We start from the raw sequence: 12,558 nt of genomic DNA on the forward strand, positions 1-12,558 counted from the left end.
CTTAATATCTCCTTAACGAAGCCCCATCCGACATTTTTGCAAAGGAAATTGTTGTTCAGAATCGTCTCAGCTACCCCCCATTTCCGGCTCCTCCCCGACTTTTGGGACACCCTGTATACCTGTCACGATCTATTATTATGTAATTATTTTTATTTATAATTCCCACAATATCAAACCAAATTGTATGTATTTAGAATTAAGAAAATAATATTTTATTACTTTAGTATAGACACTTTCACATGCGCAAATTTAAAGAAAAGTTTATATATAAGTTCATAAACAAATGTATAGAAAATATATTTACTATTATTTTATATATATACTATTGTAAGGCATAACATTTTTTCAATAAAAATTTGATATTCATAATTGTATTACAGGTTTTGTTAAAGTTCTGTATTTATCATTTTTATATCATTCCAAAGTAATTTAAAATGCAAGGGGTCCGATGCGCCTGGGAAAATATTTGAGCTCCATGCTCTATAATTTAAATTTAAAATGCATATGGTTACCTGCTACAATCTATAATTTTGTATCTACGTAAATGAAAATTACCCTACAGATAATAAACTTAGATATATTTTACATTTCATACCACATAAACAATGATTTTCCTTCTCCTAGATCATCATCTTCTACGATAGCAGCGTAAGTGCTCTTTTCTTATCACGATTCACAGTTCCTTATATAAGAATAGTGTTAACTTTACTCAACAAATTATGAATTAAATATCGATAAAGGCTACAATATATGTGTCATCGATATAAGAAATGTCGCTTCAAATAGTGTCTGATTTGGCATGGAGTGAGTTCATGAAAGCTTCTCGATGTACGTATGTACTATACTGTCACGATACGTAACACGTGTTGTGATCATGCGGTAACCATAGCGATCCGAAAAACCTCGTTGCTCCGGGGCACGTTTCCTCGATCGTGCACCTCGTGGTTATCCACACGCACACGCGAACAAGACGCACGTGTGTACCCAGAGTCCTTATAATAAATGATCGGTGAACATCGTGCATCTGCGTGTGTGTATAAACGTATACGGATGCACGAACAAATGAAATCATGAATCGTGTACACGAAACAAAAAAAAATTGTTGTAGGACACTGGGTATAAGTGCGGTAACACGATACATCGTAACTACGTAAAGTGGATGTAAAAAGTATTCGTACACCGATGAATTTCCAAAAAAACTATGTAAAAGTGTAGTTTATTAACTTACTTTTTATAAACAATGACATTCTACATATTCTCGGAAATCTCTATAACAGATAGAGTGACAAAAAATAGCTATTTATATAAGTTACGAAATTAACAAAAAGAAAAACAATTAATCGATAAGAAATGTTGAAGCAATAAATATTCGCACAACTGTTTAAAAGTACTTTACTGGTAATTTGATGTTTTCTAATTCGTACGGAGCAATAAACTAATGTGTTTACGTTACAAACTCTACTGTAAATGGTTCATCATAAGAATCGTACAAATACTTATTGCTTCTATACTTTTTACTCACTTTCCGCATTTTTTTGTTAACTTCACAAATTATATTAATTAGTAAATGTTGCTTGGATTATATCCATCTTAGAGATTTCCGAGAATATGTAAAATATCATTGATTATAAAAAAAAAAGTTAAGAAGCTACAATTTCACACAAAAGTGTTTTTTGTAAATTGATCGGTGTACGAATACATTCTACACCCACTGTATACTCACGAGAAACGTTCATAATCATCCGTTACGCACACTAAATCACGTAGGTACAGTCGTTTGTCCTGAAGTATGCAAGCATAGAATAGAGCGTAGAATAATACCTGGACACGGAACACATTTGCAATTGCACGTGTGTTTATTCGCCCAGAGTCGCGTATATAGTTGCTATTCGTAAATAACCACGCACGGTCATACGTGAACATGTACGTATCATCCTGCCACGAGGAGGTCAGTATGTGTCACAGTATTGCCGTGGAAGCGGCCGGTGTCACCTGGCGAATATCGTTTAGCAGCCGAGGACACTTATTGTTAGTGAAATTTCGGGGGAAGTGTGCGATTATCAGAAACTTTTACTGAAGAAACGTCAATTATGAAATAACGATAAAATCTACAAAAGTTCATGTAGCTGTATAAGAACTTCCAGGAAATGTAAGGTCTGGAATAAAAATATATCGGATATTCAGAATTTTCTATAAATGAAATCTAAAATCAAAAACTGATGTACAATTTTGTAGAATTAATTAAAACTACAATTAACATGAAACCTCCGGAAATTTTTATAGGATAAATATCACATTTAAAATAAATATGAAGTCTTCAGGAATGCCTGCAGGAAGGATATAACATTTTCTGAAGTTTACATAGAAGAATTTGTATAAAGAAATATTTTACAGTGACTAAAATACATTGTTTCGAAACGTTGAGGAATGTTAAAGTAATTTGCATAGATAAAGCGACGGAAGATCAAACACTGTCGACTGTCTTTCGGAAGAACATCGAATCGTGATCCACGTCTCGTCAAATCGTACGTCACTTCGTTGTGTTTATAGTTATATTTCGTAACGCATGATATTTAAAATAAAACCGACGGGTTCATCATCTTCTTCGAGGGCGTCAGGCTCTTTTAAATTCACGAAGTATCGATGTCGACGCGTAGGATCATGCGTCAGAAAGGATGGGATCATAAGTCAACAAGAAACATAGTCACACGATAAAAATGAATGATTATTCATAACGATGAGCAATGTGCCTTTAATCCACCAATATCGTACATATTGAATAGTTCGATATCAAGTGAAGAATTAAAATAAGTATAGGTTTGTAAATTAAATAATTGAATTATAGAAAAAACGATGAAGAAAGAATGCAGAATCTTCTATTCACTGCATTACAAACTACGAAGTTAAGAGTTGTCGATATCAAGTGCAGAAATAAAAAGTAAAAATAGAAAAAGTATAAGTACACGTTCGGTACCATTACGCTGTCTAATAATCTAACCATAAAAAACAATGAAGAAAGAATGCAGTAAATAGAGCGGAAAGAAGAAGAGAGGAAAATTATTATATAACGCAATTCGTGCACATAAACAATGAAGTTAAGAGTTGTCTCTGTTACAAAGAGTAAAAGTTGTGCGCGCAGGGTTGAACCGGAAGCGGGGGGCAAAGTGTTCGGTAACCAACCTGCACGACAATGTTCCTAAAGGCCGAATCGCGTATATAGCGTGTGATCGTCGAAGACATTTCGTTTCGTGCGAGTGATCTATAGATTTACTTTAAATCGGACAGGGGAAGACCGGGCCGGAATGTCAGCACGTTTCCTCATCGGCCAAGGGCACACGAACCTCCCCAGGTCGAGGAAGGTGATAACTATAGATCAGCCGACCAGTGTTCCATTCATAATTGAGAAAGAATCCAACTAGCCCGAGGTCGCAACCTGAAACTGTGATCGATTCTCGTTTACTCAGCGACGAGCGATCAGTAGTGATTACCGCGTGTTTTACGTTTGAATGTCGATCGAACCGATATCCACCAACGTTTCCAACGGTCCGTTGTTTCCCTCCATTATCGATTGAATTATTGCTGGCGATAAGGTTTCGAAGACTGTTATCTTCGTGCAAAAATGCGCTGGTGGTCTATGGAATTTCGTTTTATTTAAACGGAACGTTATCTATTAACATCGCGGCGGCTGTTGGCGGTACTCGTCGTTTTAAATAATTGCTGGAACTCGCTGCACTGGAATTACGGCGCCGATAACATTAGAATTGGTGTAATTAACGATCGCAGACTTCCACACGAATTTTCTTTAGGAAGTCGTTTGGTTTCCGTGCGAATGATGATGATTCAACGACAATTATCGTGCCGCACCGGTGCATCGTTTAAAACAAGTTACCATCACGAAAATAATTCGATTGTGGGAGAGGTGGGCAAGATTTTTATCTATATCGAAGTTTTCTAGTTTCCTTAGTTTAACATTTATCTGCTAGATCGTAAACGCAATTGAAATTTTGATTATATAATTAAATGTATACGATGAATGATTAATTGCAGAGTTAAATATCTTACAGTGAATATAAATATTTTTATGATGTTTATCTACAGCAGTTTCTATCAAGCTTCTAGTCATTAATGAAGAGGGAGATCTCATTTCTGGAATTGAAAATGTAAGTGATTAATGAAATAAATTTCGCAAATAAATCACTATTCATTAGTTTTATTTATTATTTAAATAGCACTTCGATCTCTGTTTATGAGGAATACCATCTTTAGGGTTGACGAATTACTGATATTTGACAATTTTATCAGATAATAATTAGTTCACAAATGGTTTAAGTATAACATATTTTTGTAGAAAAACGAAGTTTCAATCACGTAACATCAACAAGTTTTCGAAAATTATTTTTCTAGAACAAATAATTTAGCAAAAAGTTTTTATATAAATACATGTAAAAGAATACATTAGTATAGTAATTTCTGAAGCATTCTGCAAAGTCAGTCGTGACTAATATACTATACTTTCGTTAGTATTTAAAATTTTGCCTTCATTCTTTAAAATAGTATTTTTAATATCGAATGTTTAAAACCATAAAAGTGTTGTTCCCTCTTAAATATATATATGGTGGTCGCCGTATCTGCTTTCAGAATGACAGCATCGATCAGGATCGTCGAGTAGTTTGCATTTTCTCGAATTGTCACCTATGACAAACGATTGTTCTTCTTTTTACCTATTAGTTTTTGTTGAACAAGATGGATGCCAGTGAACTTCGAACGGAAAATGATACGCAGGTAAAATATTTGATACCGTTGTAAACTACTGCTTTATTAATCTCATCACGCAAGACATTTATTTCTTGCAAATTTTCACAAGTCATGCTTATACTCATTATTCTCCACCACCAGATTATTCTCATATCAACACCGTACTTCGGTTTACTCTTAATTTATATTCGAAAGTAATAATCGTAAACATTCCTTTATAATGCGGTAATGTTACTTTAATTTACGATTATGTCGTAAGATATACATAGGAGTTTTACGAGTTTCGCGTAAAGAGATAAGTGTGAGCAATTATAGCGTGTGTATATTCATAGAAAAAAGTGGTGAATATTTAAAAACTTGCATTAAGGATAGTTTCTATATTACAACGATGGGTTTAGGCGATACAACTATCTGAGCAATAAATCTAAGCAGGCCACGTTACGTATAGATTACACGTGTGGTTGTGAGCTAAGGTAGAAAAACGGGGCACCGTTAATAAATTATCCAATGATTATATAGAACTCGCGCGAAATGTGTGTCTGATATTTCAGTACTTCAAAATTAATAACAGATCAATCTCTATTAAATGTCAGTCAATGTCAGTCAATAAGAAACCAAACACTGCTAATTTAACACGTTGGTCGCCACGTCACTCAGGAATGGGTGACAGGACTTTTCATTAAGGAACTGAAAAAATAAATTCCAAAGGTGAGACAATTTAAATACCGTGACAAAAACTTAAATACTGTAACAAATGTTAAATTATCTAATTTTCAATAGTCTCGTGACAAAATTTAATTTTATAGACATTTTCATGAGTTTAGCTTGGCAGCCAACGTGTTAGACAATTAGAACTGGATACAATTTTCCTAAAAAAGAAATAGATTCGTGTAAATTGTAAATAGCCAGTTGATATAAAATGCAAGTCTTATTTATAAAGAACAAAAATATCCGTACAAGTATAAACAAGAAATTAACGAGGCAACACCCTAAAATCAACTGTCAAGGCTAAACATTATTTATAATTGCTGTTAGATGTAAGGAATTTGTTTTTCTAATCGTAAGTACTTCCTTATCAGTGTTAATTATTTATTACACACGTACGAAGGTGAATGTAGAAAATGTAACTCACAGTGGTCGCTAATGGCTTACAAGCGGATGCAAGAATTAATAAATAAATAAAGGAAATAGAAGTGGTTACGCAATGGAATAGATAAAGAATAATTGTCGAATAATAGCTGAATATCATTTATTTTTTAGATGAGTCACAGCAGACGGCAAAGTTTGGCTGTTAGTAATTCGAATGCTAGCGAAGCTAGCCCAAGCAGATCTCAAACGAACGTAAAAATTGAAAATGCACCATCGAACGTGCCATCAAGGACCTCGACGCCACAAAGAACGAAGTCCTCTACGGAATCAAGTTCGTCGAGCGTGAACAAGAGCAACCAAGTAGTTGGAAATAGCAGAGAAATGTTGTACGAAATGGATAGAAACGGCGTTCTACCTGGATCGCCGAAGGCCAACAGGAAACTGTCTAGATCCAGCGTTTATCCCTCTGGAACGAACTTGACAGCTCGAGACGCTTTCGGTACGTTCCAAACGAATCACGTTTGTACGTACAATTTTGTTCACATCGGAGGAAAGATACATGAAAAATGGATATAGCGTAAATTATATCGTAGTGTCGCCATTAAGTGAATAAGCAATTCCATTATCTCCTCCACTCCTTTCTTTTCATTTTCATTGTTATTGTCCACTCGGGTGTATATGCAGCTCGAGTGACATAAGTGGGACAAGTGATAAATTAGATGGTTCGATGGAATTTTTCTGTCATCTCATTTCATACAATTGCACTGTTTTTAACCGAAACTATAAACATTCTTATGGAGAAATCGATTTTTCTTATCGTTCCGTGCATAGAAGTAAAGAGGATGTTGCCATGGCCTGTTTTTAACGAATCACGTAGACTTAACAAATTGATTGAGACACTTTTATTGCGTTTATGTTGTGGACAATGGTTTTCGAAATTCAGGAAAAATTTGTTCCGGAAAGTTGATCCTTGTTGATCATGACAGAAAGAAAAGAATACTATTTTCAATACTTTCAGACGTAAAACTTCAGTTGAAGTTGGTTTTCGTAAAAATTGTAAAAATTGCAAACTTTAAAGGCTTGTAAAGGTTTAGAAAAATGATTACTTAAATCCCTTCTAATGTGCAATGGACTACGATATTATTCAATATTATAAAAATCCTTGGCATTGCAGTGTAAAACTACTCTACTCGAAGTGAAGTGATCTGTACGAAGTGAAAACAAGAAGAAAGTAGGGGTCACTTAATTTTAAAGAATTTCTGTCTACCTCCACTTTCATTTATTTCTATATCATCTATGTTTCTTTCTAAATTTAGTAACATAACAGACATTTTTTGGCACAAATGAAGAATATAAATTAATTAAGCATTAGAATTATAGGAACATATACAGACAGGAACATTTTCGTGGCAGCACCATTGCTAATGGTACAATGGTAGAAGTAAACCTAAGTCAATAAACTACGATCAATATGCACATGAATGTCAGTGTGTCACGAACTATAGATATTAATAATGCATGTACAACTTTACCGTGCTGATAAAGAACCTATGTTTGTCGAACCATTGCCAGACAAACACGTGTCTCCTATTATTCTAGTCCCATTTTTCTTAACTCGTAAAGTATAACTTTTCCTTTAGCTAAAGCGATACTTTTCGTAACTTTATTTAAAGATCTTCAAGAGATATTTTAAGAGTGTTATACATAGTTTTTCTCGCAATTAATTCATTATGGCAACACAAGGTTGCAGGAAATTTTTAATTCAACAGGTGCTCATTTATGCATATGTATTTGTGCACGTAGCATTGAATCAAACACATAGTCAAACAAATTATTTATACGTTAATGTGTGCACTTATCGGAAAGTTAATTTATTTTGGTGAATTATTGAAAACTCAAGGAAGCGTGTATGCGAAAGTTGTTGGACATGGGACAAATGGAAGAATTAAGTTAGATTTTCTTTTAAAATTATTACTTATGTAAATTCAAGGCTAAATAAAATAATAATTTTTAAATGAAAGCTCTTTTTAATTGGACTCTAATAGAATTTTATTAAATTCCTATAATGGACTTTAGAGCAATTTCGACAAATTAATTAATATTTTGAATCATCCCTTTTTGAAAAATTATTATAAACATCGGTGATACAATATTACTATTATCATTATTATATAGTTTCCTATGACATGGAGTTTATTTTCGAAGGTACGACAAAACTGATGAAAGAAATTAACTGTAAATAATCATTATTCTCCACAGGCCCAAAGCTCACGGTGTCTACTTCACCAGGTGACACTCCGCCATTGTTAGAAACATCAATATTTCCGGATGACATACCAAGGGATGCTTTGCTACAGAAGGATTCACCCTCAGACTCCGAAGTAGATCCTGAAACTCTCTATTTTCGGTACGTAGTAAAAAAATGTAACCCATTTTGTAATAATTTCCCATCTGGTAAATTCTCTTCAAAAACGAGACGGTAATAAAGGTAGCCTACACTACTCCAAATGATTGACACTTTGAATTTGATTCAAAGAACTGAAAAGTTTCTCAATGGATATATTCCAGGATATACAGTGGGTGTAGAATGTATTCGTACACCGATCAATTTCCCAAAACACTTTTGTGTGAAATTGTAGTTTATTAACTTTTTTTTTTGTAATCAATGATATTTTACATATTATCGGAAGTATCTAAGGTAATTTGTGAAATTAACAAAAAAATGCGAAAAGTGAGTAAAAAGTATAGAAGCAATAAGTATTTGTACGATTCTTATGATGAACCATTTACAGTAGAGTTTGTAACGTAAACACATTAGTTTATTGCTCCGTACGAATTAGAAAACATCAAATTTCCAGTAAAGTACTTTTAAACAGTTGTGCGAATATTTATTGCTTCAACATTTCTTATCGATTAATTGTTTTTTTCTTGTTAATTTCGCAACTTACATAAATAGCTATTTTTTCTTGTAATCTATCTATTCTAGAGATTTCGGTGAATATGTAGAATGTCATTGTTTATCAAAAATAAGTTAATAAATTACAATTTTACACACTTTTTTTGGAAATTGATCGGTGTATGAATACTTTCTACACCCACTGTATGTATGCGCCCTTCGAAGGGTTGAGCGACTAAAACCAAGTCAGCACACTCGTTTCCTGACACGATATGTACACGTAACATTTTGCCAGCCCTATGACCGCGTGTATAAATACCCGGCATAGGTAGCGAAGTCAATGAAACGATTATTCGTAAAGGCCACTCTTATTTTTAGGCCGTAATAATAGACAATGTTAGAAAACCATGTAGACGCATAAAAAGGGGTTTGCATAATTGATGTCCTCGTCGCTTCGCCTTGCGCAGAAGTTGCAAGCGTGCTAGGGAGACATGATTTTATCATTTAATAAGTTTACGTAATTAGAGATTATTTTTGTTCGAGTTCGTGTCAATTTTAGCTCCACTTGCGATTATATCATTTCTTTCTCTACTATCTCTGCCAAGTATACCCCTAATTAGTGATTGAAGCAGTGATTTATTAATTTACACGTTGATTGATTGACCATCCAGTTAGAGTAAAATTAGAAACTGCCATTTGTATAAAGAAAAGATAATTTTAAACATTATACAACGTAGTTCAGAATCCTCTTCGAGGTATACAGGGTGTTCATTGCAGCAGTACCGCTTTCTTCTATACTCGCATGAGAAATTCCACGTGATTCATTCTCACCACGCGTACCAATTAATAGCAATTATTCCAATCTTACTATCCTTAATACCGGGTGTTAGAATTCAACAAGTCACCGAAAATAATGAAATTTAAATATGTAGTAAGCTTCTTGCTCCGCAAGGTTTCGTAATGACTTCTATGAATATTATCGTATCGACTTCCAGAGATGGTCGAAGACGGATCGACATGGTATTGGTGTACCAAGAGGACAATAACGGGGTGCTGACCGAACTTGAAGCGCGTCAAAAAGACCAGAGACGTATATTCCAGCAGAATTTGTTGAAAGAAGGGTTGCAGTTGGAGCTGGAACCCAAGGAGAACTCTTTCGACGGGAAAACGTATTTCTTGAAGTTGCACATTCCGTGGAAGATCAAAGTTCAGTACGCCGAAGTGATGAACCTGAAGCTGCCTACCAAAAGATTCATCACCATTTCTGTGAAAGCTTGGGTAAGCTAATAAATGCTTCGACTAATTTTTAACTCATTCTCCTCTGTGGTTTCCATTTGGAAATTAACTTTACTTTTAGAGTATTTTGTTGTAATAATACGAAACGATTCCTTGAATTTGGTTGAACAGTATCATCGTTGGTTCTTCTTAGTTTCCTAGTTCTTAGAAATAAATGAAAAAGTAGTGGAATCATAAATTTGGAAGGGCATTAATTAATGTGAATCGAAACAAAGGATTAACGATAAAAGTGGCTGATGATAAAAGTTGAAGCATGAAAGGGAATTATTATTTCATTAGCAAGGTGACGAGGACGCAAAAGAGAGGCCAAATTTCTGGGAGAAATGGATAAAGAGGATAAAAAAGATTCACACTTGGGACACCCAAAAATATCCCGAGGAACCTCATTTCTACGAGAGCATCGATTCAAGCGATCGCGAGGAAAGGTAACTGATAATAATTCGGAGATAATGTAATGTCGAACCAAGTTATTATTTTATTAATACATTTTCAACTGTATCTTGAAACAATATGTTTATGTTTACATTTTTCACTGGTGCGACTTAAGAAATGCTTAGGTTTTAAGTGATATATAGTTTTTATTTAATCTTACGATAAATTAATGCGAGAATAAATATATTATTTGACTTAAACTATGAATTTGCAATCGCGTAAAATCGAAGCATTTTTTAGTTTCAATAAAAATATTACACCAAATAAATATTACAATATATATTTCTTTCTTTCTATGTTTAATAATCGTTTTAAATTTTGTCTCCTTGTACAGATTCGTAGTGAAAGATAGAGACACAGCTTACACGCCAGCTCAAAGGTCCTTGATCGTAATGCAGATATTATTGAGGGCGAGGTACGACGAGACCCACGAGAAAGCTGGTATCCGTAGACTTTTGGCGGACGGTACCTTCCTCGATTGCTTTTCTCTGCACGAGGGCCCTTACAATAAACCGGTGCTCAATGGAGAAATCCTCGATAGACATCTATTGTACTTAATATGGGCCAGACCTTCACAATGGTAATACTCCAGACAATTTTATTCGGCGACACAATGGTCAATTTCATCAGTTTAATCTTGGGATGTTTCTGAAAATTACGATATATTTGGAATTCATTTAAAAATTCAGGAGAACGTACAAAATACTCAAGAAGAAATATTTTTGTCACTTTAGATTAATATTGAATGATTAAACTGAATCTAATTAAAAGTAAAATTGATAAGGCTTTAAGAGGCTTGGAACATCAAAAAATAAAAAAAAATCACTTAAAAAAATTTGTTTTATTACAATTTAAGCGATTCTGAACAATTCTACGCAAAGAAAATTAAATTTGGAGCACTAGAAGTGGTAAGCAAATTTTTTTTTACAAAATTTCTTTTTTTATCGCAAAACAAGTTCGACGACACGAACATAGTAAAAAGAACGCGATAAAACTGTAAAAAATATAAGGAAATGCAACTGACAACTTTCTCGACGAGAAAACAACGACAGTCAAATTTGCGGAAGACCGGAGACGCGGTTCCCTTGGTTACAACCATAGAGTATTGTTTTTCAGGGTAAAGAAGACGGTGAATTATCAAAAAAACAGTGTTTTAATCGATTTTGATAAAAAGAAATACGATTAGATAATATTTATATCGATAATCGAGCGGGACATACAAATTTTTAGTTTTTTTGCGTCTCCTAAAAACCTAGGTTTTTGATACAAAGATACACTTTTCGAGAAAGTTGTCAGTTACATTTCCTTATATTTTTTACTGTTTTATTGCGTTCTTTTTACTAAGTTCGTGTCGTCCAACTTCTGTTGTAAGAAAAAAAGAAATTTCGTAAAAAAAGTTCCATTTCGTTTTTTAATTTTTTTACCGCTTCTAGTGCTCTAAACTTAATTTTCTTTGCGCATAATTGTTCAGAATCGCTTAAATTTTAATTAAAAAAGTGAGTTTTTTTTTCATTTTTTGATGTCCCAAGCCTCTTAATGAAAAAGTCCATAAAAATTTCTTTTATATTTTTGTTTATCTAATAAATTATCTAATAAAGAATTTATTACGAAATAAAATTATTCTTTAATAAATTTTAACCGAGTTTCTTGTCTATCGAACGTTCAATTTTCGTTGCACCTTTATTATCGTAATTGTTATCACATTTATTGTCATTCAGTGCGTATACATAGGATGAAAATTTAGTACCGTGCTTTTAGGTACAAAAAGCAACCACTGTGGTTAATTAGACGGTACTTCGGAGAGAAAGTGGCACTTTATTTCGCATGGCTGGGATTTTACACGAAATGCTTGTATCCACCAGCGATCGTCGGGCTTCTGTGCTTCATGTATGGCGTTGGAAGCATGGAAGGGGCTGACAACATACCTAGCAAAGAAATATGCGATGGCAATATAGGAGGTATTTCTCTTCCACTTCACGATTTAATTTACCTTCTAAAAATTATAGCACTTGATTTGTTCAATGGTTTCCATTAGATTAAATGTATTAGGTAGACTGGAAAGTAATGTCGTTTTTGCAATTTTAAATCCT

General features: G+C 33.8%; 1 protein-coding gene across 3 annotated transcripts in view; it reads left to right on the plus strand.

The window, feature by feature from the left end:
- Positions 1–2,895: 2,895 nt before the first annotated feature.
- The window catches only part of LOC128888531 (anoctamin-4), an 18,818-nt gene continuing 9,155 nt past the window's right edge, over positions 2,896–12,558 (plus strand). For 2 of the 3 annotated variants that reach the window (XM_054145479.1, XM_054145481.1), the window contains exons 1-9: positions 2,896–3,919; positions 4,099–4,160; positions 4,639–4,782; positions 6,016–6,343; positions 8,104–8,251; positions 9,736–10,018; positions 10,316–10,461; positions 10,803–11,048; positions 12,227–12,426. In XM_054145479.1, coding sequence (XP_054001454.1) covers positions 4,744–4,782; positions 6,016–6,343; positions 8,104–8,251; positions 9,736–10,018; positions 10,316–10,461; positions 10,803–11,048; positions 12,227–12,426 — 1,390 coding nt within the window. In that variant the 5' untranslated portion in view covers positions 2,896–3,919; positions 4,099–4,160; positions 4,639–4,743. The remainder of the gene's footprint in view (positions 3,920–4,098; positions 4,161–4,638; positions 4,783–6,015; positions 6,344–8,103; positions 8,252–9,735; positions 10,019–10,315; positions 10,462–10,802; positions 11,049–12,226; positions 12,427–12,558) is intronic. The other variant, XM_054145480.1, reaches the window with a different exon arrangement.

The sequence above is a fragment of the Hylaeus anthracinus genome, unplaced genomic scaffold (assembly GCF_026225885.1).
Source record: "Hylaeus anthracinus isolate JK02 unplaced genomic scaffold, UHH_iyHylAnth1.0_haploid 11994, whole genome shotgun sequence".
NCBI classification, from domain to species: domain Eukaryota; kingdom Metazoa; phylum Arthropoda; class Insecta; order Hymenoptera; family Colletidae; genus Hylaeus; species Hylaeus anthracinus.